The sequence below is a fragment of the Boleophthalmus pectinirostris genome, unplaced genomic scaffold, assembly GCF_026225935.1.
Source record: "Boleophthalmus pectinirostris isolate CB_2022bp ecotype Guang Dong unplaced genomic scaffold, ASM2622593v1 HiC_scaffold_19, whole genome shotgun sequence".
In the NCBI taxonomy this organism is placed as follows: domain Eukaryota; kingdom Metazoa; phylum Chordata; class Actinopteri; order Gobiiformes; family Gobiidae; genus Boleophthalmus; species Boleophthalmus pectinirostris.
The window spans coordinates 42,246,103-42,273,960 of NW_026571140.1; the positions used below are offsets into that span (position 1 = coordinate 42,246,103).

Genomic DNA, 27,858 nt, shown 5'->3' on the forward strand with positions numbered 1-27,858 from the left:
AACCAGCACAAGTTGTTTTCATCAACTTTTAGGAGATACACTGCAAACTTTGTACATTTTAAAGACTGAGCAACACTGACTATTTTAACACATTATTATGATATTCCCTATTTTGCATTTGAACACAAATATCTGTCCGAGGTTTGGCAGAGGGTTTCCTTCGCTTTTGTCTCTAGAATTATTCAGTGCACCTTCTTCTTGAATATCGACCATGACGACCTCAATCTGTGGACTGACGCTTCTGCACAGTGACTCTACATTCTGTAGTGAAAATAACCGCACATGCAGCAATTTCCTTTCATTTCCGGCAGATTGTAATTTTTTTTTCTCTATCAATCTGATTTTACTCAGTAACGAGGGTGTGTTCCAATGTAATGAAATAAATACTTCAGTCAAAATGTACTTGAGTAAAAATAAAATTACCTATTTCAAAAATGACTTTAAAAATCCGAATTACTCATTAAAACTACTCAATTACGGTAACATGATTAAATGTGATTTGTCACTTTCCACCCTTGCTACGAAGTACAGATTAAAAGTTAAAAGTAAATGCCTGAGTAAATCTGAGAGTGCTGCCACCTGCTGGCTGGTCCCGGTCCCAAACTCGGCCTGGAGCCTGGTGAGTTCATGTTGGGTGCAGTCGTCTTCACTGTGGCTGTGTGTGATGTACAGCTCTGTGTAGATCTTCAGCAGAGACGTTCTATCTCCTGCTCCTTCTAAACCTTCAGTCACTCTGTCACATCTGCGCCACAGTTCCTCCTTAAAACCACCCGAAACGAAACAGAATCACCCGAAACAGAATCACCTGAAACAGAATCAAACGAAACAGAATCAAACGAAACAGAATCAAATGAAACAGAATCACGCGAAACAGAATCACGCGAAACACTTATTCAGATTTATTCATTCGATAATGTACATTAAAGGTGCACTGTGTAACTTCTCGGTTGGAGGTCCGAGTACCTTTCGTTCTTTTGAATTTCAATTAAGAATGAAAAACAATAAAATGGAAATACAGTTTGTTATTTCATTTTTCCCTTTTAGTGTAAAACAAGAGCCTCTCACAGCTGTAAGTCTGAAAATTTTAATATACAAGTCGCACCGGAGTGAAAGTCGCTGGAAACACCCAAACCATGAAAAAAAGTGCCACTTATAGACCAAAAAATATGGTAGCTCATAAATAGATTTTATTTTAAAATCCAACCTCTCGCCTCCTTCTTTTTGTTGTGGCCTTGGCACAGACTCTTAACACGTTAAATGAACAAAACTTTGTTTTCAGTTATACTTTAATCATCTTTAACGTGAAAGTATTTTGTGTATTTACTCATAAAGTAACTCGTCTGTCAAACTGTTTAACTGTGTAAATGTCGCTGCACGATCCTGATCCTGAAATAAAGGACGTTTGGTCATAATAACAGAGATACATGTAGTGGACCCCCAGCGTGACGTCAGTGCACAGTATCAATTGCTCAGAGCTGAAATAGAGTTTAAAATGTACATTTACTTACTCTGTGCTGTGGGGAAGTCCAGCCAGTCTTCAGTGTCACGTTTTAAACAGCTGCGGCGCCTGTGGGGAAATAAAAACAATCTGTTTTATAATTCTATAACTCCCTTTTTTTTAAACAAATGGCACCAAGTTGTTTAATGTGCTTATAACACGGCTACAAACTGAAATGTGTCACCTTTGAATCTATGAATATCACTTGTCACATTTACATGAGAGCTTTGATTCCAAATAAAAATCATCATTCAATCATCACTTAATTCTGAATACAATTTAATTCCGCTTTAAAAACACCATGTAAACACTTAACTCCTAATGAACATGAACTTAATTCCGAAGTAAGCGGGTGGTTCAGTCGAATTAATTTATTCCTTTGATCATGTAAACGTTTATTCTTCTTAAAAATAATTCCAGTCGTTCAGTGCATGCTCGTTGTGTCGCCCTTTGATCCAGCTCCAGTCCTGGCTTTGGACTTTGGATTTGTGAGCGGGATGTGGGAGTGGCCCGAGGTAGAGCAGCCTCACTCTCACTTTGTCTTCTCCTCCTTCTCCGACACTCTTCCCTTCTCCTCCTCAGCCGACAGACGTAAGCGGGATGAGACAATTATCCAGCTGCTGCTTCACAATTATCATCAGAACCACTGCGGGAAAAGTTTGGACCGTGTTTGTGTCCGTGGAGTAACGACAAACCGAGATGACAGAAAAGCCGGTAGCAGCTGAAGTGTGTTTTCTTCCGGTCGACATAAATATGTTGGTGTCTCTGTCCAATCAAAACCTTCCCCACCTCCAGACGCTGAGTGGGATTAAATGAAGACAATTTAACGAGTTTTCCATGTAAACTTCAATTCAGAATTATTATTTCAAAGTAAACTTGAAGGAGAATATTTTAATTTGGAACAATTAATTTGGAATTAAAAAACATCATGCAAATGTGGCCATTCACACGTTTGAGTAACACTTTATTATTAGTCTGTCTACGTGTCCAAAGCTCAAAATGCTTTGTTCCACCTTGTGATGTCATGTAGTGGTAGTTAACAGCTCCTTTTGCCTTACGTTCAGTAGAGATCGGCAATTCCTGGGCTGAAATCATCCAAATGATTCTGTCCAAATGAAGGCGTGTGGAGTTTAAAAACACAGTGGAGCACTTCCTGTATTACCACATGACATTCACAAGGTGGAACAGAGTGTTTTCTGTTTCAGAGAAGAAGGGTTTGTGTGTTAAACATGTGTGAATGAAAAAAAACACAAGTCCAGGCCTGTTTGTGACGAGGAAAAGAAGGTTTTCAGGCAAAAAGAAGCAGTGTCTTACTCTGATGTTTTGGTTACAGGTTCGATGGAAAAGTTTAGGGGCGGAGCCTCGGACTTCAGGGAGACGAAGCCGGACGAAGCCTCACTGGGTCCAGGAGAAGGTGGTTTATTGGGGAACTCTGGAGGAGGAGTCTTGGATCTGACAGACACATCACTGAGAGAGTCTTTAGTGCAGAGTCTGAAAGACGAGCAGAGACACAGTTTATGTCAATCATTAAATCATTATTGCACTGTTTTCCTTATGACCTCTTGTATCAAACTGAGATAAACTTTTATTACTATATTTATATCTACATATACATTTATATAACTAAGACTTGTTTGACATCTGACTTTTGTTATTTCTGCTACTTATTTAGAATTTATTACACACATTTCTCTTTGTTATTATAATGTGCTGTGAGCTGCTGTGGCCAAATACTTTGCCTTGAGGATCAATAAAGTTTGTCTAAGTCTAGACTTAGTCTTAGTCTGAGACTGAGACTGAGACTAGCTCTGGTCTTGCTGTAAGTCTAGACCTAAGTCTAGCTCTAGCTCTAGGTTTTGGTATAGGTCTAGCTCTATGTCTAGGTCTTAGACTGAGACTTACACTAACTATGTCTAGGTGTAGGTGTAGGTAGGGCTGTCGCAATAACCGTAAAAATGAATCATCACAGCACTAAGAGGTCCACCGCGATCACCGCACGTGACCAAAGTGACCCAACCCAGAGTCCTGCACAAGTCCATTTTTAGAGATTAACATTCCACCTGTTAGTGCGCAGGACTAACCCAGGACTAACCCAGGACTAACCCAGGACTAACCCAGGACTAACCCAGGACTAAGGTGTGCTCGCGTAGACCGTCGGGTGACCACAGGCGAAAGGACCGCCGCAGAGCTCCATGCAGCATGGAGGTAAACTCAGCCGTCACCCGATCACGTTTTTTGCGGACACTCTGCTCGGGGTTCTCTCTCTCTTAAGTCTGCGGGTACCCGAGCAGGTCCAGGACTCTGACCCGAGGTGCCACAGTGAGAGCTAGAGAGATGCAGCAGCACTTGTTCCAAAGCCAAATGGTACTTCTTCCACTACATACACTATATCCACACGACAACCAAGGTACATGTGCATCTGCAACAAGCGCATCATCAGAGAGTTTTCAGCGTCACTGGAAATATTATAACTCCAGGTGATGTGAGTGGAGTGGAGTAGGGGGAGTGGTATCACCGCATACTGCACTGCAGGAGAAATTCCCTAACCGCAACAGCCCTAGGTGTAGGTGTAGGTGTTGGTCTAAGTCTACCTCAAGGTCTAGGTTTAAGTCTAAATCTTAGTCTAGGTGAGGGTGTAAGTCTCGATCTAGATCCAAATCTAGCTCTAGGTCTAAGTCCAAATCCAAATCCTAGTCCTAATCCAAATCCAAATCCTAGTTCAAATCCAAGTGTACTAGTCCATCTAAAAAAACATAATATAATGAAACTGTTCAATATTTTGTTTCTCATTTCAGAAAGTCAAATCCAAATATAATATAAACCCAAAAATAATATGATCTCATGAGACAAAAGAAGCAGTGTCTTACTCTGATCTTTTGGTTACAGGTTCGTTAGAAAAGTTTAGGGGCGGAGCCTCGGACTTCAGGGAGACGAAGCCGGACGAAGCCTCACTGGGTCCAGGAGAAGGTGGTTTATTGGGGAACTCTGGAGGAGGAGTCTTGGATCTGACAGACACATCACTGAGAGAGTCTTTGGTGCATCTGAAAAAGAGCAGAGGCACAGTTTATGTCAATCATTAAATCATTATTGCACTGTTTTCCTTATGACGTCTTGTATCAAACTGAGAAACATTTTTATTACTATATTTATATATTTATATATACACATATACATTTATATAATTAAGACTTATGTGACATCTGACTTTTGTTATTTCTGCTTCTACTTGTTTAGAATTTATTACACACATTTCTCTTTGTTATTATAATGTGCTGTGAGCTGCTGTGGCCAAATACTTTACCTTGGGGATCAATAAAGTTTGTCTAAGTCTAGGTGTAAGTCTAAAGGCTGAATTATAGTTCTGTGTCGACTCAACGCAAGCTGCAAAACTAGTGTTGTTGCACGGAATCTCTGCGCATCCCCTCCATCCTGCTCCTCACTTTTTCGGCAGCACTGCCTTGTCTAACCAATTTTCTGTGGGAAACACTGTTACATGATCTATCGTTTTAGTGGAGAAAATATTTCAGCGGCAAAAATACCTATTAAATCGTGAGACAGATAAGAGTCCTGCTGCGATACGCTTCTCTGTGAGTTCGCAGTCCTTCCTGAAGGTCTGCGCAGATCCGCTGTGTGTTTTTAGAATGACTTTATTCACTGTTTTTATCGTATGAGTGACATCAGCGCACACACGGGGCTCGTATAGTGAAGTCGTGTGTGTGCACGTACATGAGTCTGTGTCGTGCTTTGGCCCACCTCCTCCAACCGGGCCAAAGTCTCAGCCTGGGTACAGTTCTACTAAACTCACACTGGACAAACATACCGCGCTTTAGGGACGATCTGTGCCCCGACATGAATCTAAAGTCCTAGTGTGAGTGCACCTAAGTCAAACCCTGATCATAGACTGAAATATTTCAAGTTTATTTGTTTTTATTTTTATGCTTATGTCTAATACGAGTTTATTCCACAGCACCACAGTGGACCTAATAAAGCACAGGTGTCAAACATGCGGCCCGGGGGCCAGATGCAGCCCTCCAAGACCTTTAATCTGGCCCTCAGCTGATTTTCTACTAGAAAATATAATTAAAATATTTTATTAAAATACTGGTAATTTTCTGCGGTGCTCAGCATAACAGCGTCTCCAGTGTCTCTGTACGTGGCCCCTCCCACCAGAGCAGCACAAATGAAGACTTGTCTCTTTCCAAACGCTCTTAAAGGACGATTGTTTTGACTGTTGACCGTGACACCCTCATCAGAAAAATGTCCAACATGAGAAAAGTGAAGCCGAGTGCAGGATTTTCCAAGAAAAATTGACTTAATCCTGTTTACAAACAAGTTCATGTTAAAACTTTGTGTTGAAATTGCATTTTTCTTAAAGTTTCAGATTGTTCATAATATTTTATAAAAGAAAGAGTTCCACAATTAAAAAAGATTTCTGTAATAGATTTGCGTTTCCTTACAAAAATATTTGAACTTATTGTTATTTTTGGGGTTTATATGATCAAAGTAGGTTGAATATGGCCCCCGGACCAAAATGAGTTTGACACCCCTGTAATAAAGTGTCTAGAGAGAAATCAGCATTAGCATCATTATTATTATTATTATTATATTACCTCCGCAGCAGCAGTGACTCTTCTCTGCTGACGTCCATTTTAAACTGCAGACTGGTCCCTCCAAAACCTCATCTGAAACACAATTCAAACACCATCAATGAAACAAAAACACATTGACTGACTCCTCCTCCTCTTTGCCCTCTGTGTGGAGATAAAGCGTGGACTGTACATGTTGTCCCTGTGTCACTGCGGCAGAGTGGTTAGCCTGTCTCCTCTCAGTGAGAAGGGTTTTTAACCTGTGGTGGTGCATGTTTTGGGTTGATAGAGGAAATCCACACAGACACAGGAAGAACACGCAAACTCCACCCAGAAAGGCCCGGGCAGCCGAGGACTAAAACTGTTCACCCTCCTGCTGTGAGGTGTGACTGCTCAGCCACCGAGCCGCTGATTGTGATTCACACTCTTTATCTCTCTGAGCCACATGTGCACGACCCAGCAGTTTAAGGTAACGAAGCACAAAAGTGAAAGTACAATTAGTGCTGTCATGTGATTAAAATAATTTATAGATTAATTAATTATGATCTGTAATTAATTAATCTAATTAATCTCATTTTAATCTCACCTAAAAATTGCTGAGAAAAGCTTCAATTTGAGGTATTTTCATTTAAATTCATTATTACATTATTGTGGCAGATCAAAAGACTGATATAGATTTAAAAAAGTGACTTTATAAAGTCATTTATTGTTTAACAAATCTCTCCAATTTGTCTGTTGAGCCCAAGTCTCCATGAATAAGAAACTGTTTGCTGTAAAGTAGCAAAGACGAGGAAATCTGAACATAATAACTTTTGTCGACTTAAAGACAATAAAAAGTCCAGTCTTTCCTTAACCATATTAAAAATATTATTGATAGAGAAATGCTTTATATATGAGATCACTGGTTTTAGTCCTGGTTTAGACCTGGTTTAGACCTGCTTTAGTCCTAGTTTAGTCCTGGAATGGATTAATCCTGTTTTAGTCCTGGTGTTAGTTCTGGTTTAGTCCTGGTTTAGACCTGGTTTAGTCCTGGTTTAGACCTGGTTTTTGTTCTGGTTTTAGTTCTGGTTTAGTCCTGGTTTAGTCCTGGTTTAGTCCTGGTTTAGACCTGGTTTAGACCTGGTTTTAGTTCTGGTTTTAGTCCTGGTTTAGACCTGGTTTAGTCCTGGTTTTAGTCTTGGTGTTAGTTCTGGTTTTAGTTCTGGTTTAGTCCTGGTTTAGTCCTGGACTGGATTAGTCCTGGTTTTAGTCTTGGTGTTAGTTCTGGTTTAGAGGCTCACAGGAGGAAGCTCGGTTTACGCCGCGTACGCGAGAAAACACGATCCACACGCGGCTCACGGGAGCAGGTCTGTGTCCACGCAGTAACTACGGAAGGAAACGTGGTCCGCGCGTTCTCAGGTTAATGATGATGATGTATGTGTGTGTGTGTGTGTTTGTCGTGTGTGTGTGTGTGTGTGTTTGTGTGTGTGTGTGTGTGTGTGTGTGTGTGTGTGTGTGTGTTGTGTGTGTGTGTGTGTGTGTGTTTGTGTGTGTTTGTGTGTGTGTGTGTGTGTGTGTGTGTGTTTGTGTGTGTGTGTGTGTGTGTGTGTGTGTGTGTTTGTGTGTGTGTGTGTGTGTTTGTGTGTGTTTGTTGTGTGTGTGTGTGTGTGTGTTGTGTGTTTGTGTGTGTGTGTGTGTGTGTGTGTGTGTGTGTGTGTTGTGTGTGTGTGTGTGTGTGTGTGTATAGGACAGTAGTGCAGACATCATGAGTCTATGCAGGTTGTTTTCACCAGTGACGATTTTTATATTTGTTTATTTTCTTTTATATTTCACGTCGGGAGAATAATTTCCAAGACACGAATGTGTTTTTCCCTGTGCACTGCTGCTCTGTTCTACTGGCTCTTCCACCTCGTACATTGTGCGACTGACGCCGCCAACGTTAAACATGACGTTTACATCGCTCGATTACTGCGCGCGTTTTGTGTGGGTTTCCGACAATGAGTGGAATTACCGAAATACAAAAAATTATAAATGTGTTTTGTGTGTGTGTGTGTGTGTTGTTCCCAACAACACATAAAAACAGGTTTTATAATAAAGCAACTCGTCATACAGAAACACTAAAGTTAGAGATTAAAAATGAGATTAACGCGAATTAAAAAACATAAGGCGCTAAATATGACTGTAATTAATTAATCGCAATTAACGCGATAATTTGACACCCCTAAGTACAATACTTCAGTACACATTTTAGATATCTGTACTTTATTGAAGGATGTATTGTGTAACTTGTGGAGGAGGGTTTGTCATTTCACAGTGACTCTGAACTCTCTATTCTTACAGCCTGGATGAGTCGTGGTGAAATGTGGTTACGTTTCCTGTTCCTTTTTGCCTATTTTAAGAGAATGTACAGTGTGTCCTGAGCATCAGTTTAAGTGTTTTAGTGCATCATTATTATTATTTTAGTGTATTACTGAATTGTATTGTATGTTTTTTGTGTGTCTGAATCTGAAACTGCTGCACAACTATAATAAAGTTGAAAGTTAAACAGGTAATAATACTATAATTTTACTTTACTAATACTTTTACTTACCGTATTTCCCACACTATAGGACGCTCTGGATTATATTAAAATAGTCATTGAATGGTCTATTTTCAAACATTTAGACCTGGTTTAGTCTTGGTTCAGTCCTTTTTTAGACCTAGTTTAGTCCTGGTTTAGACCAGGTTCAGTCCTGATTTAGTCCTGGTTTAGACCAGGTTTAAACCAGGTTTAGTCCTGGTTTAGTCCTGTTTAGTCCTGGTTTAGTCCAGGTTTAGACCAGGTTTAGACCAGGTTTAGACCAGGTTTAGTCCTGGTTTAGACCAGGTTTAGTCCTGGTTCAGTCCTAGTTTAGACCTGGTTCAGTCCCGGTTTAGATCTGGTACAGTCCCCGTTTAGACCTGGTTTAATCCTGGTTTAGACCAGGTTTAGTCCTGGTTCAGTCCTGATTTAGTCCTGATTTAGTCCTGGTCCAGTCCTGGTTCAGACTTGGTTTAGACCTGGTCTAGACCTGGTTTAGTTCATCTTCTCAGTTATTTTATTTGAGTTAAATTGCTGTAATATTCCTGTCACGTTTTATATTTTAAACACAGTCACGTTGTAATGTACCGAAATACTTTAAAACGACAGAAACAAGTCAAAAAAATGTAAAACACATTTGAGTTTTGACGTCACTTGCCCAAAAGTTTTTATCCGTGACTAAAACCATCAACTTCATCACACGGTAAACGCCGCACGAATCCCCGAAAGCAGCGAGCAAGTAACGACAGGAAACGATTTAGATTTCATGCTTTATTCACCTTTTTCTTTTTTGTTTTAAAGGAGGGACAAAAACGCGTCTGTGTGCACGCACCGTGTTTACTCCTCCGTGTCCACAAGTCCAAATTCCGCTTCAGTTTTGGCGTTTGGAGAGCGCGCGCGGACACGACGCACGCGCTACACTACGTATTTGCAAGCGCGTAGTAGTAGTAGTAGTAGTAGTAGTAGTAGTAGTTGTAGTAACGCTTTAAAAGATGTTGAAAAGTGGAATAAGCAGCGGTACTCACCTCTTCTCTTCTCTCCACATGTCAAAATCTCGCACTCTTTGCACAAACTGTCTCCTCCCAGCGAATCACGTGACCCAAATATTTCCACTTGACCGTTTTTTTTTTTTTGTTTTTTTTTTTGTTTTGTTTTGTAACCCCACATGTGCAGAACAGTGAACACGCTGAACGCAGAATCATGAAGTACAAAAAGTACAGAAGTACAGGTTCAGGTGGCATCTTGCGTTCTGTAGACCAATATTATCTAAAGCTGCATTGTGTAACTTTTCTAGTGTAGCAGGGTCCGTCTGATGCTTTTCTCTGTGGACGTGCTGGAATGTTTCTGTATTTTTTTTATTTTTTTTTTTTTTTTTTGTACATTATGAAAACATAATTACAACCTATTTGCCAGTCATGTACATGGAAAAAAAAAAAAAAAAAAACAAGGACAGATCAACCTCACAATTAGAAAATTAAGTTACAGCCATCCATCCATTTTTTTTTTCTTTTCCCAGCCTAATTATAAATATATATAAACATACATACATATACATACATAAACAAATAATAATAATAAATAAATATATAAAAATAAAGGTTTACAGAGTAATCTCAGTACCGTCGGCAACATCCGTCAAATTAAGAACCTGGGTCTACAAGTTTTTTTTTTCCAAAATATTGAAATTGTTCTTTTTGCTTGTAAAAAAAAAATACATATTGATAATAATTTGTTCACTTTTAGTAAATTTTTGGGTTTTTTTTTTTTGTTTGTTTTGTTTTTTTGGATATATCCCGAAAATAAACGTAACAGGATTTGTTGGAATATTCTTAGAAATAATCATCTCCACCGCTTCTCTAACCTCCTCTCAAAAGAGTCCTATTTCTTCTTAACATGTTTGTGCATCCTAAACCAGATTTTTATCATATGCTTAACCTTTTCCTTTTTTTTTTTTTTTTTTTTTGTGGGGGTTCATCTTTCCTAACCCCACATGTGCTGAACAGTGAACACGCCGAACACAGAATCAAGAAGTACAAAAAGTATGGAAGTACGCTTTCAGGTGACATCTCGTTCTCTACAGATCAATATTATCTAAAGCTGCACTGCGTAACTTTTCCAGTGAAGCGTCCGTCTGATGCTTTTCTCTGTGTTGGAATGTTTCTGTAGCTTTTTTTTTTTTTTTTTTACAATGTTTTTATTTCGTTTTTTTGTACATTATGAAAACATAATTACAATCTATTTGCCAGTCATGTAGCTGAAAACAAAAAAATATATATTTAAAATCAAAATAGTTGTTTATTTTGTTGTTATAAAGATGTAAAACTATCAGCATTTAGATCCGTTAACAGTTAATTACGGAAATATATATTTGACTCGAGTCGCCTCCTCTCCAGCATTTTGAACATTTGGATAACACAGGATTTTAAAAGGTCTATAAAAGGGCTCATCAAACTAAGGCCCACGGGCTGATTCTGGCCCTCTATGCCCCTTTGACCGGCCCCCCAGCCCTTGTCCCTCCACCGCTGGAACTGGCCCTATGACGCAATCCTCAAAAGTGTCATGGCCTATTTTTATTTATTTTTTATTATTTTCTGGCAAATAATAACACATCTCGCTCTGGTATTTTGTTGATTTTTTTCGATTATCCATCCATCCATTTTCTTCCGCTTTATCCGGGGCCGGGTGGTGGAGGCAGCAGTCTAAGCAGGGACTCCCAGACTTCCCTTTCACCGCCCACGTCCTCCAGCTCCTCCGGGGGGATCCCAAGGCGTTCCCAGGCCAGTCCAGAGACATAGTCCCTCCAGCATATTACATTTATATGAAGTATTTATATTTAAATAATTATATGACATATTTACATTTGCAGAGATCAAACAGTGACAGACACACGTGCAGAGTTCTGAAGTGCAGTTAAGGACAGAAAAACATTGAGTGTTAAAGTACAAAAAGTTGACAGAGATGCCGAGTTTTCAAAGAACAGTGGACGACTGATTCTTCTTGTGTTCAGTGTAAGGAGGGTGCAGTTTGTCTGATCTGTAAAGAAAGTGTGGAGGTTTTCAAATGTAACCGGGTGGTTAGACTGTTCTGTGACTGTGGTGCGTCCGTGAATACGTCCACCTGTGCGTCGCTGCGCCTGGCTCCTGGTGTCACTGATTAAGCGATTAGAAAAGACTGCGCACGCCGCAGTGGGGCAGTCGGGGCTTTCGAGGCTTGCAAATGCAGCGTGTGTAAGTACTGGAGTTGTTCCTTCAGTGTTTCTTAGAACTTGTTTTAATGCCTTGTTTCTGGTGCTTAAATTTAAAGGTGTTGTCTGGAGCAGGAAGAGGAGAGAGGAAGAGACTCTGGGTGGTGCATGTTTGGGGGTGGTGGGGTTTGTTGGCATGTATTAATCGATGTATCTCTGTGTGGCAGATTATGCTGCTGCTGCTAGATTCTGCTCTCAAATTCTCAAAGTCCCTTAAATTCTCTCATAAAGTGATTGTGTAGTTTCTTGTATCTGTAGTTGGAGTATAATTGCTATAGTGATCGGCTGGGGGGTGGTGCAATAGCGGACAGCACTTTAAACCATATAAAGTCCTAACAGTAAAGCCACGCACATAGCACTTTGCATCTAAAAAAATACTATAGCACCTTTTTTTATGTATAAAACTGTTGTGTTGATTGTGTATCTTTTTAAAAGAAAATGTGTAAAATGAGCTCTTTTAATATATTAACTAAAATAAAGAACCATATATTTTCCACTTTAATGCCTTTGTTCTGTGTTTAAGCCAGACTTACCTGTGTTGTAAATAAATCAATAAAAGTGAAGGAGCCCCTTTTGAAGCCCCATCTCTGCTACACAAAGAATATAATCTGCTTCGTCAAGATCAGGGAAAAAAGTTTGGACCCCTGTTTAAAAACTTAAATGTTGATTGTTTTGTATTGTCACTGTCCTTGTCTGATTTTAAAAATGGAGCATAAGTCTGAAATAAAGATGAACTGAACTGATCAGGTTCAACATTTGTGTTTTGACCTTTTGTATATTTCAAAGTTCATTGTGATCAACAGGATCTTACGACATTATAACATTCAAGAATCTGAAAACCTCTAAATGCCGCTTTTACATAATACGCAACATTCTTGGTAGATTAGTGAGTGTTAGAATAAACAGGCTACAGGAGGACTTTTCTAACGTTTACTCCTACTTGAGTAATATTTGTAATGAAGTAACAGTACTCTCACTTTTTCCAGTTTTTCACAGTTGACCAAAACGTTTTCTTAACTTTTGATTGTTGTGTGTGTCCACTTTTGTCAGATAGAACAGCTGAACACACTCGTTCTTTTTACAACAGAAATCAAATATCGTTCAGAAAGTTCTTCCCAAGTCTGTCGCAGAAGTTCCCTTAAATGTGTGGCACTTGTCGGTTGCTTCACTCTTCAGTCCAGTTCATCCCAAACCAGCTCCACGGGGTTTAAGTCTGGACACTCCAGGTTTTCAAACTTTACCATCTTGTTCTTTTTTCCTGAAGCAGTTTTGGCAGAGCTTGGACTTGTGTTTTGTTTTTTTATCTTTTTTTTTTTCACCTTTGTCTGTTCAGTTTTTACCTTTGTACCATTTCCAGCTCTTCATTGGCCTTGAATTGTGATAAATAACTGGAAAAATGAGGGCGTTCTAAAACTTTTGACTGTCAGTGTGTGTATATGTATATGTAAGTTTTCTTCTGTTTTTGTGATTTGTGTGTGAAGCACTTTAGTGAGCTGAAGTTGTTTTAAATGTGCTATATTAAAAAACTTGAATTGAATAAGTTGTCATTTGTTAAGGTAAAATATAAAAAAAATCTGCTTAAAAACAGTGTTGGGGAGTAACAGATTACATGTACCAGAGTTATGTAATCAGAGTACAAATTATGAGTAACTGTATTCGGTTACAGTTACTGTTTCAATGAGGTAATTGGATTACAGTTACTTTGTTGAAATAAATGGATTACACTGCGGTATTTTCCTGTTTTCACATTTTGGGCTATTTGGGCTTTTTTTTTTTCCGTAATTCCACTCATTGCCGGAAACTAAACCAGGTCTAAACTAAATCTAATCCAGGTATAAACCAGGTATAAACCAGGCCTAAAACAGGATTAAACAGGATTTAACAGGATTAAAGCTGAATGGACGTGTCTCCTCCTCCTTTTCTATCAATAATATTTTTAATACGGTTCAGTAAAGTCTGGACTTTTTATTGTTTTTTTATCAGACAAAACATCTTATGTTACGATATCCTAGTCTTTGTTTCTCTACAGCAAATCAAGTAATCCAAAGTATTCAGATTACGTTACTCACTTTAAGTAATTTAATGGATTATGTTACAAACTACATTTTGAGGTCTGTAATCTGTAGGGGATTACATTTTAAAAGTCACCTTCCCAACACTGTTAAAAAATGACCAAAACATAAAGAAAATGTGTCTGTAGTGACGCACACGTTAGTCATGGTCTCTGCAGAAAAAAAATCCTTAATTACACAATTTGTTTCACAATTTTATTATTACCAAGCACCAAAAATAAATATATAAATAAAACCGGGGATGTCCCAGTTTTTTATTTTGAAATTCTGGTCACCCAAATATTAAACATTATACACGTCTATTCATGGTTTTCAGGTTACGGCAACCGTCATCTGTCTTCATAGTAATTTAACAATTCAAAATCAAAATATGACCTTTTTTGAACAGGGAGAGCTCCTCAGAGAAATCAGGAAACAACAGTTTGTCTGAAACTCCCTTTTCTTTTTTTTAAACAATTTCCTGAAGTGAATGAGAGGAAAGAGTTGAGATAAGATCTGTGGAGGACGTGGTGACTTCAGTGTTTTAAACGTGACATGTTTTATGTTATTCACGTTCGGTTCTTGATACTTTGCGGCTGTCGTCATCAACATTCTGTGGGGTGTGAAATTTAGGCACTGCTCTGTCTGAAGCTCTGTTACTCAAAGGCCCATCTCATGTAAAATCAACTTTTCAGAGCGAAAAGAGTGATGTGTGGGCCTTGTATTTGTCGCTGAAGTGTTTTTAGATTGATTTGGTGTTTTGTTTTTTTTTAAACAAATTGCAGCGTATTTCTGCCACCCTCCCACGTGACAACGAACTAAAGCTGCTACAACCATCACGCGGCAGATTCACCTATGACGCGTTTGACGTAGCAGAAAGAGCTTCACCAGGACTAAACCAGGACTAAACCACTTTGGAGATCAGACCTAAGAAACTGAATCTAAATTAGGACTACCCCAGGACTAAACCAGGACTAGCCCAGGTCCGTTTCCCGGTGGTCGCCCGTGTATGTGGGCATGACGCAGGTGCATCCGACGGTCACGCGCAGCATCCTCTTGGTGAGCCGGTACTTGTGCGGCTGTCGGGCGCAGCGGGTCTTGTACAGGACCAGCACGTGGGTGTAGACGGGGACGGAGTTGTAGGTGTGCTCCTCGTGCGGCCGGTCCTCGTGCGCCCTCTGCAGGATGCAGCCTTCGCACAGGCAGCGCGCCTCCAAGATGTCGCGAGGAAACCGCCGCTGGTCCCGGTTCAGTCTGAAGAAAAAAAAACAAAAAAAAAAACAGTCTTGAGGTTTGGTCCAGTGTCATGACAAGAGAAATACAAACATTAGGGATGTAACGATGTCCAGATTTCACAGTACAATATCATCACGATACGCATCTCACGGTACGATATTATCACGATACGCATCTCACGGTACGATATTATCACGATACGCATCTCACGGTACGATATTATCACGATACGCATCTCACGGTACGATATTATCACGATACGCATCTCACGGTACGATATTATTACGATACGCATCTCACGGTACATGATATACGATACGCATCTCACGGTACGATATTATCACGATACGCATCTCACGGTACGATATTATCACGATACGCATCTCACGGTACACGATACGCATCTCACGGTACGATATTATTACGATACGCATCTCACGGTACGATATTATCACGATACGCATCTCACGGTACGATATTATCACAATACGCATCTCACGGTACGATATTATTACGATACGCATCTCACGGTACATTATTATCCCGATACGCATCTCACGGTACGTCATTATACCAATACACATCTCACGGTACATTATTATCCCGATACGCATCTGGCAGTACGATATTATCACGATACGCATCTCATGGTACATTATTATCCCGAAACGCATCCCGCTGTACGACATTATCCCGATACACCTCTCACGGTACGTCATTATCCCGATACGCATCTCACAGTACAATAATATGGTGATACGCATCTCTCGGTACAATATTATCCCGATACGCATCTCGCGGTACGTTATTATCATGACACACATGTCGTGGTACGTTATTATCATGATACACATCTCGTGGTATGATATTATCCCAATACGCGTCTCACAGTACGATATTATCACGATACGATACGATCATGATACACATCTCGTGGTACGATATTATCCAATACGCGTCTCACAGTACGATATTATCACGATACACATCTCACGGTACATTATTATCCCGATACGAGTCTCGTGGTACAATATTACTGCACATGCACACGACCTCAAAGCGCTGTAACAGTTTAAACGCCGTCGATTTGAGCTCTCGAGGCAGAAGTGGAGTAACAAGTCACATTTTAAAAGTGTTTTGGTTTTGTTGTCTGTTAGGACCAGTTAAACATTGACGTGTGCCTGTTAGATTTGCGGCAGAAAACCTACGTTAGATGATTGAATAGTTTGGATTTAATATTTGATTTTATCGTTTTTATTTTCATTACGTTGTATTTTATTTTGTTTCCATTTGTAGAAAATGTTGTAACTTTGTTTAGAAAGACGTTATAAATAAAATATCACTATCACTATTCATTATTTTATTATTAAAAACAGTGGGGTGTGCTTCTTTGTTTTCTTTGCGTGTGTCATGTCCTGTGCTGTTTGTCTTACACCTGCTTTGCCTCTAATTATCTCCAGTTTCTATTATTGGTGTGTTTTTCTTAAAGGCCACGCCCATGTTTTGTTTTTAATCTAAAACCAGTTTGGTCGAAACATTTTAACTATATATTTTTCCTCGTGCGATTTTTTTTTTTTTTTTGTGTGGAGTGCCTGGATTCTGTTGTGTTTAAAATATCACTATATTATAACAGAAAATTCACACTGTAGCCTGTGATATTAATGTTAAATACTACATATTTAAATATTATGTATTTAACGCTTTTTAATATAAAGATTTCAGTGTTTCCAGTGTCTCTTCTATAGTGTGAGTCTTATTTGATAGAAGATATGGGTCTGTGGAAATTCATATAAAAAGAGAGAATCATCTATTTCTATTTCTAACAGTGGGAGCATTATTCGATGGATAAATTGTCTTGTCGATATGTGCTCCTTTTAGTCGGAGCCTGTTTGAGCAGAATACGACTGTCCAAATGAACGACGCAGATTCAGATAAATGAGTTTAAATGTGACATAACTCAAGTATAAAGTGTGATCAAACAGCATCAAACCCGCGTCTCTAATCCACAGAAAAATATTGTCAAACTGGGGTGGTCAAGGTTCAGGTTTGGCTTTATTGGATCTATAAAACTGTAAACGGAAAAACGTAAGGTCGCATATTTCGATGGGGCAGCTTGAATCAATAGACGTCACTGTCGATTTAGGCTGCGGGAGCTCATTTCAACAGAACACCGGTCTGGGCCGTGACAGACCGCGCCATCCTCCCACACGGGGGCAATTTAAGAAGTAAATCCACAAACCTGGTCATTTCTATCAGTGACTTGAGCCAAGACTTTACTGTATTATGTCACAAATCTGTGTTTTTATATGAATCTGTGTTAAACTTGATTGTTCTGTAGAAGCTGTGGTGTCTGAAACTCACACATATGTATAACCAGTACTGGGAAGGTTCCTTTTAAAATGTAATCCCCTACAGATTACAGATTACACACCCCAAAATGTAGTTTGCAACATAATCCATTAAATTACTTAAACTGAGTAATGTAATCTGAATACTTTGGATTATTTGATTTACTGTAGAGAAGCAAAGACCAGGAAATCTTCACATAAGATGTTTTGTCTGATAAAAGAAAATTTAAAAGCCCAGATTTTATTGAACCAAATTAAAAATATTATTGATAGAAGACGAGGAAACACAGCATGATTTAGTCCTGTTAAATCCTGTTTGAGACATAGTTTAGACCTGGTTTTAGTCCTGGTTTAGACCTGGTTTAGACCTGTTTTAGTCCTGGTTTAGACCTGGTTTTAGACCTATTAGACCTGGTTTAGTCCTGGTTTGGACCTGGTTTTAGTCCTGGTTTAGACCTGGTTTAGTCCTGGTTTAGACCTGGTTTAGACCTGGTTTAGTCCTGGTTTAGACCTGGTTTGGACCTGGTTTAGTCCTGGTTTAGACCTGGTTTTAGACCTATTAGACCTGGTTTAGTCCTGGTTTAGTCCTGGTTTGGACCTGGTTTTAGTCCTGGTTTAGACCTGGTTTTAGACCTATTAGACCTGGTTTAGTCCTGGTTTTAGTCCTGGTTTGGACCTGGTTTAGTCCTGGTTTAGTCCTGGTTTTAGTCCTAGTTTAGACCTGGTTTTAGTCCTGGTTTAGACCTGGTTTAGTCCTGGTTTAGTCCTGGTTTTAGTCCTAGTTTAGACCTGGTTTAGTCCTGGTTTAGTCCTGGTTTTAGTCCTAGTTTAGACCTGGTTTAGTCCTGGTTTAGACCTGGTTTAGTCCTGGTTTAGTCCTGGTTTAGTCCTGGTTTAGTTCTGGTTTAGTCCTGGTTTTAGACCTGATTTAGTGTCTGGCAATGAGTGGAATTACCGAAAAAAAACAAAAAAACAAAACCTCTGTGTAATCCATTTATTTCAACAAAGTAACTGTAATCCAATTACCACTCACTGAAACAGTAACTGTAACTGAATACAGTTACGCATAATTTGTACTCTGATTACATAACTCGGGTACATGTAATCTGTTACTCCCCAACACTGCGTACAACATGAGATTATCTCTATTCACACTCACAGTCCACACGAGCACTTTCACCAGGATGTGCCCAGGTTTGACTGCCCCGAATTTAAGACTTTTTAAAGACCTTTTTAAGATCCCGTAAATGAAAATTAAGACCAACATCGCAGCCGATATGCGGACGCAAAACCCCAGATCCAATTCTAATAATGACCATCACTCACTACTTTAAACAACTAATAATACTTGTATTATAAAATGTCATTCAGAACTCATTTATAGTCGTATGTGTGGCTTGTAAAATGGCCAAATCATTTACAACATTCTAACAAAACAAAATAAGTCTTGTTTTTTCCCCTTCGCCCTGCAGCCCGACTGAGTTTACAAAAAATAGGCTAATGAAATTTACGACCTGTGTGCAAAAAGTAAGACTTGGACAACATAATGTAAGACTTTTAAAGACTTTTAAGACCCTGTTTTACGCACCTGTACGTCCACGGGGAGAGCGCGCGCGTGTACACATGCTGAGGCTGCTGCTGCTGCTGCGCGTGCTCCACCAGCTTCGCGCACGTGAGTTCGCGCTGCTGCGTGTGATTGAGCTCGTGCACCCGGTGGCGCGCTTGAAACCAGTCCGCGCGCACCCGCAGCTGCTCCGCGCTCAAACAGCGCGCGGCCGCCATCGCAGTGCACGCGCCGAGAACAAAAGCCTGGATCACGCGCGCTCCACAGGTCATCGTCGCGTGCTCTCGGGATCAAAGAGCTGTGCTTCTCCCCACGCGCTCTCTGTTTATAAAGTCACGCACCGGGACACACCCCTCGCGCTCATTGAAGAAAAACGCGCTCAGTCCACGCGGCACGTCCCTCACGTCACGCCCCTTACGTCATTCACGGGAATGCTGAGAGTTTCACTGTTTCCTGGTGCGCACCTCTCAGATCACGATAATTCACGTGATACACATTTCCCAGGGCTGTGTTTACGATGTCAGTTTCAACTTGTGCACGCTGTGGTTGTGTCCTCGAGCAAGACACTTCAGTCACCCGCGCCGTGCTCAGGGCGCAGCTCCGCTCCACAAAGACGAAATGTCCAGAGTAAAACTGAGAAAAATGAGTTTAAATGTTTTGTCCAGACAGAAGCAGAACAGGCAGGACTCTTAAAACTTGACTATTTTACTATAATGAAGAAATATTTGTACCTTTAAATCATGAGACAAAACTAAGGAGTCGTGCAAAGACAAAAGGCACAAACTGACTTAGACAAACTTTATTTATCCACAAAGGAAATTCTTTGGACACAGGAGTAAATAAGCAAGTAAATGTTTTATTTATGTAGAGATTTTCACAGACATTTGTCACAAAGACACTTGACAGATTTATTCATTCACTCCACACCCAGTGGTTTAAACTACTACTGTAGCCACAGCTGCCCTGGGGCAGACTGAGAGAAACGCAGCTGCCACAGGTTCCTCCAACCACCACCAACACTCCACTTTCATACTAGGCAGTGTGGGTGAAGTGTCTTGCCTAAGGACACAACAACAGTTTTGTGTCTGGCGCCTCCTGTGGCTCCTGATTTTCCCAGTGTCTCCGTCCAAGTCCAGACAGGTGCGGCCCTGCTGAGCTTCTGAGGTCTGACAGGATCAGACTTGGCCTTGTCAAAGCCTAAATCACAATAAATAAAACAACAAAGAGCAAAAATATAAATGGTCAAATAATTCTAAATAAGCAGCAAAAAAGAGCAAGAGACAGATAAGATCAAATAAAACATAATTATATAAATGTAATATATACTCTAAATACTCTTATATAAATATACCATGATTTTGGTTTAAAGACTTAAAATGACAACTTGGATTTGACTTGGATTTATGGGCCAGTAACTCGAGACTCGACTTGGTCTTGTCTGTATTTGACTTGGGACTTGACTCGGACTTGATGTCAAAGACTTGAAACTTGGTCCCAGCTCTGCCACTCACAGTTAGAATGTCTGCTTTTTTAAGTATTTTTGAGCAATAAAAACACTTGTAATTGAATAAATGTTTAATGTTTCATGTCACACTGTGGAACTTTCCAGGCAGAGCAATGACATCTCCATGGAAACAAGCAGGTGACAGACCCCAACCAAAAAGCGACACAGTGCAGCTTTATAAATAAGTCGTACAATCTGGTGTTTTCAAAAGACAGAGACAAAAATTAGAAAAAACAAATAATCAGTTTATCATTCGTTCACTCGTTTTTCAAAATAAAATAAAAAATAAGAAAACAAACAAACAAAAAAAAACTATTTTCTTCATTATTTGTCTCCAAAACCAAAATGAAAAAACAAACAAACAAAAAAAAACAGATAATTATTAGTTTTTTGTTTTAAATTTTGTGTTTAAATGAAAAATGAAAAAAAAAAAAAAAAAAAAAAAAAAAAACAGATAAAGGACTAAACCAGGATTAAAACAGGACTAAAACAGGACTGAACCAGGACCAAACCAGGACTGAACCGGGACTAAACCAGGACTAAAACAGGACTGAACCAGGACTGAACCAGGACTAAAACAGGACTAAACCAGGACTAAACCAGGACTAAAACAGGTCTAAACCAGGACTAAACCAGGTCTAAACCAGGACTGAACCAGGATTAAATCAGGACTGAATCAGGGCTGAACCAGGACTGAACAGGACTAAAACAGGTCTAAACCAAGACTAAACCAGGACTAAAACAGGACTGAATCAGGACTAAACCAGGACTAAACCAGGACTAAACCAGGACTGAACAGGACTAAAACAGGACTAAACCAGGACTAAACCAGGACTAAAACAGGTCTAAACCAGGACTAAACCAGGTCTAAACCAAGACTAAACCAGATCTAAATCAGGACTAAACCAGGACTAAACCAGGACTGAACCAGGACTAAAACAGGACTAAAACAGGACTAAAACAGGACTAAATCAGGACTAAACCAGGACTAAACCAGACTAAAACAGGTCTAAACCAGGACTAAACCAGGTCTAAACCAAGACTAAACCATCTAAATCAGGACTAAACCAGGACTAAACCAGGACTAAAACAGGACTAAATCAGGACTAAACCAGGTCTAAACCAGGTCTAAACCAGGACTAAACCAGGACTAAACCACAAAGTGCGAAGAGATCGAGTTTTTTATTAACTACGTCTTAAATCGAAAGTAAAACCTCTTTTACACCACACTGACGGTTCAAGGTGGATTTTTATCAGCTCCAGAATAAATGAGTGTGCTGGTCCTGCCCTCGGACGCCAACTTTATCTCTCCTTTGGACTCCAGTTTCTTTCAGAGTTGGTTTAAAAATTACATTGTTTGATTTTCTTTTTTTGCTGCTTATTTAGAATTTATTATTATCATTTCTCTTTGTTATTGTAGTTAGGGGTGTTGGGAAGGTTCCTTTTAAAATGTAATCCCCTACAGATTACAGATTACATACACCAAAATGTAGTTTGTAACATAATCCATTAAATTATTTAAGGTGAGTAACGTAATCTGAATACTTTGGATTATTTGATTTGCTGTAGAGAAGCAAAGACGAGGAAATCTTCACATAAGAAGTTATAAAAAAGATAAAAGAAAATAAAAAGCTCAGACTTTACTGAACCAAATACAAAATATTATTGATAGAAGAAGAGACACGTCCACACAGCAGGATTTAGTCCTGTTAAATCCTGTTTCAGACATAGTTTAGACCTGGTTTAGACCTGGTTTTAAACCTAGTTTTAGACCTGGTTTTAGACCTGGTTTAGACCTGGTTTAGACCTGTTTTAGATCTGTTTTAGACCTGTTTTAGACCTGGTTTAGACCTGGTTTAAACCTGGTTTAGACCTGGTTTTAGACCTGGTTTAGACCTGGTTTTAGACCTGTTTTAGACCTGGTTTTAGACCTGGTTTAGACCTGGTTTTAGACCTGGTTTAGACCTGGTTTAGACCTGGTTTTAGACCTGGTTTAGACCTGTTTTAGACCTGGTTTAGACCTGTTTAGACCTGTTTTAGACCTGTTTTAGACCTGGTTTTAGACCTGTTTTAGACCTGGTTTAGACCTGTTTTAGTCCTGGTTTAGACCTGGTTAGACCTGGTTTAGACCTGTTTTAGACCTGTTTTAGACCTGTTTTAGACCTGTTTTAGACCTGGTTTAGACCTGGTTTAGACCTGTTTTAGACCTGGTTTAGACCTGTTTTAGACCTGGTTTTAGACCTGTTTTAGACCTTTTAGACCTGGTTTAGACCTGTTTTAGACCTGTTTTAGACCTGTTTTAGACCTGGTTTGACCTGTTTGAGTCCTGGTTTAGACCTGTTTTAGACCTGGTTTAGACCTGTTTTTAGACCTGTTTTAGACCTGTTTTAGACCTGGTTTAGACCTGGTTTGAGTCCTGGTCCTGGTTTAGACCTGGTTTAGACCTGGTTTAGACCTGTTTTAGACCTGTTTTAGACCTGGTTTAGACTGGTTTAGACCTGTTTTAGACCTGTTTTAGACCTGGTTTAGACCTGGTTTAGACCTGGTTTAGACCTGGTTTAGACCTGTTTTAGACCTGTTTTAGACCTGGTTTAGACCTGTTTTAGACCTGGTTTGGACCTGGTTTTAGTCCTGGTTTAGACCTGTTTTAGACCTGGTTTGGACCTGGTTTTAGACCTGGTTTAGACCTGTTTTAGACCTGTTTTAGACCTGGTTTAGACCTGTTTTAGACCTGGTTTGGACCTGTTTTAGACCTGGTTTAGACCTGTTTTAGACCTGGTTTGGACCTGGTTTTAGTCCTGGTTTAGACCTAGTTTAGACCTGGTTTTGTGTCCGGCAGTGAGTGGAGTTACAGAAAAAAACAAAAACAAAAAAAACAACAGGAAAATCCCTCTGTGTAATCCATTTATTTCAACAAAGTAACTGTAATCCAATTACCACTCACTGAAACAGTAACTGTAACTGAATACATTTACTCATAATTTGTACTCTGATTACATAACTCTGGTACATGTAATCTGTTACTCCACCAACACTTGTCACGGTACAAACCTCACGGTACGATATTTATTGTATATTTTGTGAAGACTTAATCCAAAGAACTAAGACTTAAAAGTGTTCGAACTGTTATTTCTTCTTGTCGTCTGCACTGAAATGGAGCAAAGGATCATGGTCTATGTAGTTCCCTCTGTCTTTTTTGAGCTGTTGCTGCACCATAACTCTGAATTTAAGCAAAGACACTTGTGATTCGATATATTGTGATGGTTCACGATATTATTGTGAGAACTTTGACGATACGACATCACGATATTTTGGTTATTGTTACATCCTTAATTGTTGTACATTGTGATGTGTGAGCTGCTGTGTACAAGTCATTTCTCTTATGGATCAGTAACGTTTGTCTAAAGTTTGGCCTTCCCCCCCCCCCCCCCAGTCCCGCTCTGGTCCCAGTTTGGTCCCTGTCTGGTCCCGCTCTGGTCCCAGTCTCAGTCTTGGTCTGGTCCAGTTTGGTCCCGGTCTGGTCCCGGTCTTGTCCCGCTCTGGTCCCCGCCTGGTCTCCGTCTCAGTCCCGGTCTCAGTCCCGGTCTCAGTCTCGGTCTGGTCCCTGCCTAGTCCTGGCCTGGTCCTAGCCTGGTCCTGGTCTGGTCTCAGTCTCAGTCTCACTCTGGTCCCGGTCTGGTCTCAGTCCCGCTCTGGTCTCAGTTCCGCTCTGGTCCCGGTCTGGTCTCCGTCTCAGTCCCGGTCTCAGTCCCGGTCTCAGTCCCGGTCTCAGTCCCGGTCTGGTCCCCGCCTAGTCCTGGCCTGGTCCTGACCTGATCCTGGTCTGGTCTCAGTCTCGCTCTGGTCCCGGTCTGGTCTCAGTTCCGCTCTGGTCCCGGTCTGGTCTCAGTCTCGGTCTGGTCCTGCTCTGGTCCCAGTTTGGTCCTGGTCTGGTCTCGGTCTGGTTCTTGGTCTGGTCTCGGTCTCAGTCCCGCTCTGGTCCCAGTTTGGTCCCGGTCTGGTCTCGTTCTCAGTCTCGGTCTGGTCCCAGTTTGGTCCCGGTCTGGTCGGTCTCAGTCTCTCTGGTCCCAGTTTGGTCCCGGTCTGGTCGGTCTCAGTCTCGTCTGGTCCTGGTCCCGGTCTGGTCCCGGTCTCAGTCTCGCTCTGGTCCCAGTTTGGTCCCGGTCTGGTCTCGGTCTCAGTCCGCTCTGGTCCCAGTTTGGTCCCGGTCTGGTCTCGGTCTCAGTCTCGCTCTGGTCCCAGTTTGGTCCCGGTCTGGTCTCGGTCTCAGTCTCGCTCTGGTCCCAGTTTGGTCCCGGTCTGGTCTCGGTCTCAGTCTCGCTCTGGTCCCAGTTTGGTCCCGGTCTGGTCTCGGTCTCAGTCTCGCTCTGGTCCCAGTTTGGTCCCGGTCTGGTCTCGGTCTCAGTCCCGCTCTGGTCCCAGTTTGGTCCCGGTCTGGTCCCGGTCTCAGTCCTGCTCTGGTCAACGAATCATTATCCCTTTTTTTCATTTTGGTTTTGGAGCCAAATAATGAAGAAAACAGTTGCTTTATTCATTTTCTTATTTTTGGTTTTATTTTGAAAAACGAGTGAACGAATGACACCCGGATTTGGAACAACCAGGGCAGGACAATGACATCTCCATGGCGACAAGCAGGCGGGAAAGTTACACGGTGCGTTTTTAGTGACACAGTTAATCTTTCCCACGGCTCGTTTGTAATTCCAGTTTCACATGACCTCATCGTCCGCGCGGCTCACGTCAGCGCACAGGAATGAAGGAAATCTGAAGGAAGTCTGACGCAACCTGTGCCGCAGCCGGAACTACACGGACCACAATGCACCTGTGCACAAAACGCAACACACCAATCTGAAGAGAGGAGATCAAGAGTTACGTTTGTGTGGTTATTTTTAGCTGTTATAAAAATAGCTCGGCGTCTGCGGCTATAAAGGATTCATGGTTCACGGGAGAGGATTCCAGAAGCGCTGAGTAAGGGAAACTGCAAACAAGATCTTAAAGGTGCACTGCGTAACTTTTCCGGTGGAGTGGCCGTCAAATGCTTTTTTTCATGGAGAGGTGTTTTAATTATTATTACTGATTTATTATATTTATTGATTTATTTTTATTATTGATTTATTTATTTATTGAATAGTTTAATTTTATTTTTATATAGTTTTATTTTATTTATGTATTATAGTGCTCTTTTAAATAAATAGATTTTCACCATAGAATTTTTTTATTTTTATTTTATGAAGTACAGTAAGTGTTTTATTATTTTTATATATTTGTTTATTTATTATATTTATTGTTATATTTATTTTTATATATTGTTTTTTTTATGAATAGTTATTTAATTTTATTTTTTTTTTTATTATAGTTTTTTTATTTATTTATTTATTTATTTATTTATTTATTTATTTATTTATTTATTTATTATAGTGCTCTTTTAAATAAATAAATTTTCACCATAGAATTTTTTAAATTTTATTTTATGAAGTACAGTAAGTGTTTTAATTATTATTGATTTATTATATTTGTTATTATTTATATATGTATTGAATAGTTATATTTTATTTTTATATAGTTTTATTTTATTTATTTATTTATTTATTATGACATATTGCTCTTTTAAATAAATAAATTTTTGCCATAGAATAAGTTTTTTTTTTATTTTTATGAAGTGCAGTAAGTATTATTTTTTTTTAATAATTAATTATATTTTTTATTTTTTTTATTTTATTTTATTTATTTATTAATTTGTTCTTATTATTACAGATTTCAATAACTTACAATATAAGTGAAAACATATATTGTATTTTTGTGTTGGAGTATGTCTTGTTGTATTGTGCCTTTTCTAGAACAGTAAAATCACTCTTCTAACTTGTGATTTTTTTGGGAGGAGACACGTCTAAAGTAGGAGTAAAAAGTACGCAGCTAGAAAAGTACTCAAGAAGTTACTCAAGTAAATGTATCCGAGTACTGGTGCACTGTGAGAGGTTTTTAGCTGTTCAAAAAAATAGCTCGGCGTCTGCGGCTATAAAGGATTCATGGTTCACGGGAGAGGATTCCAGAAGCGCTGAGTAAGGGAAACTGCAAACAAGATCTTAAAGGTGCACTGCGTAACTTTTCCAGTGGAGGGGCCGTCAAATGCTTTTCTTCATGGAGAAGTGTTTTAATTATTATTACTGATTTATTATATTTATTTATTTATTTTTATTATTGATTTATTTATTTATTTATTGAATAGTTAAATTTTATTTTTATATAGTTTTATTTTATTTATTTATTTATTTATTATAGTACTCTTTTAAATAAATAGATTTTTCGCCATAGAATACGTTTTTTTTATTTTTATTTTTTTTTTATGAAGTGATTTAATTATTTTTATAGATTTATTTATATTTATTATTATTTATTTATTGAATATGTTTAATTTTATTTGTATATAGTTTTATTTTATTTATTTATTATAGTGGTCTTTTAAATAGATTTTCGCCATAGAAAAGTTTTTTTTTTTTTTTTTTTTTTTTTTATGAACTGCATTAAGTGTTTTAATTTTTATTATTGCTTTATTATTATTATTATAAAAAATGTATTGAATAGTTATATTTTATTTTTTATATAGTTTTATTTATTTATTTATTTGTTATAGTGCTCTTTTAAATAAATAGATTTTTGCCATAGAATTTTATTTATTTATTATTTAATGAAGTGCAGTAAGTGTTTTAAATACTATTATTGATTTATTATATTTTTATTATTTATTTATTGAATAGTTATATTTTATTTTTATATGTGTTAGAACTGCCCACCAGCTGCCGCGCCAGTATGGCTCATGCACTGCTGGTACTACTACTACTAATACTACTACTAATACTACTGCTACTTTGATGAACTTGTATTTAAGAAGAGATGTCAAGTATTTGTTTCTGCTTTGGACCCGTGTGCATCAGAGTAAATCACAGTCTACAAACTGAGCTTGGATGAAAGTTTTCTTTATGATTTTTAACTGTTCATAGTTGAAAGATTGAATTTTCACTGAAGCAAGTTGTTATTTTTGACTGGTTATTGGCTTGTGAAAAAACATTTAAAAGGGAGTTCAAAAGCTACAGATTATAGGCTATAGAAACATTATTTATTTAAAATTATGTTATTATTTTATATTCTGTTTGTTCTGGATTCAATGTTTAAACAAAACTATTATTAAACATTTATTTTAATAAGAAAAGGTTTAATATTACTTATCTCCAAAGAAGAGAAAACATTTTTCAAAACAAAATTTTCAATAAATATTTCATTTGGCCCACGACTT

General features: G+C 39.0%; 2 protein-coding genes across 4 annotated transcripts; both read right to left on the minus strand.

Annotated features, from left to right (window-relative positions):
• Window positions 1–585: 585 nt before the first annotated feature.
• Window positions 586–9,536, minus strand: LOC129409275 (titin-like). 3 transcript variants are annotated; one of them, XM_055154928.1, is made up of 6 exons: window positions 9,456–9,536; window positions 6,109–6,180; window positions 4,366–4,539; window positions 2,813–2,989; window positions 1,507–1,567; window positions 586–818 (listed from the first exon to the last, which is right to left on the minus strand). In XM_055154928.1, the coding sequence occupies exons 2-6, from the start codon at window positions 6,144–6,146 to the stop codon at window positions 729–731; spliced, it is 540 nt and encodes a 179-aa protein (XP_055010903.1). In that variant the 5' UTR covers window positions 6,147–6,180; window positions 9,456–9,536; the 3' UTR covers window positions 586–728. The 3 variants fall into 3 exon arrangements, with proteins under 3 accessions (XP_055010903.1, XP_055010904.1, XP_055010905.1); XM_055154929.1 differs by having other exon boundaries at window positions 586–805; window positions 1,509–1,567; window positions 9,456–9,530; XM_055154930.1 differs by having other exon boundaries at window positions 586–759; window positions 1,509–1,567; window positions 9,456–9,526.
• Window positions 9,537–14,218: 4,682 nt separating this feature from the next.
• LOC110170675 (interleukin-17A-like) lies at window positions 14,219–19,347 on the minus strand. Its single transcript, XM_020936358.2, has 2 exons — window positions 19,091–19,347; window positions 14,219–15,172 (listed from the first exon to the last, which is right to left on the minus strand). Exons 1-2 carry the CDS (start codon window positions 19,336–19,338, stop codon window positions 14,893–14,895), a joined length of 528 nt encoding a protein of 175 aa, XP_020792017.1. The 5' UTR covers window positions 19,339–19,347; the 3' UTR covers window positions 14,219–14,892.
• Between the last annotated feature and the right edge of the window lie 8,511 nt (window positions 19,348–27,858).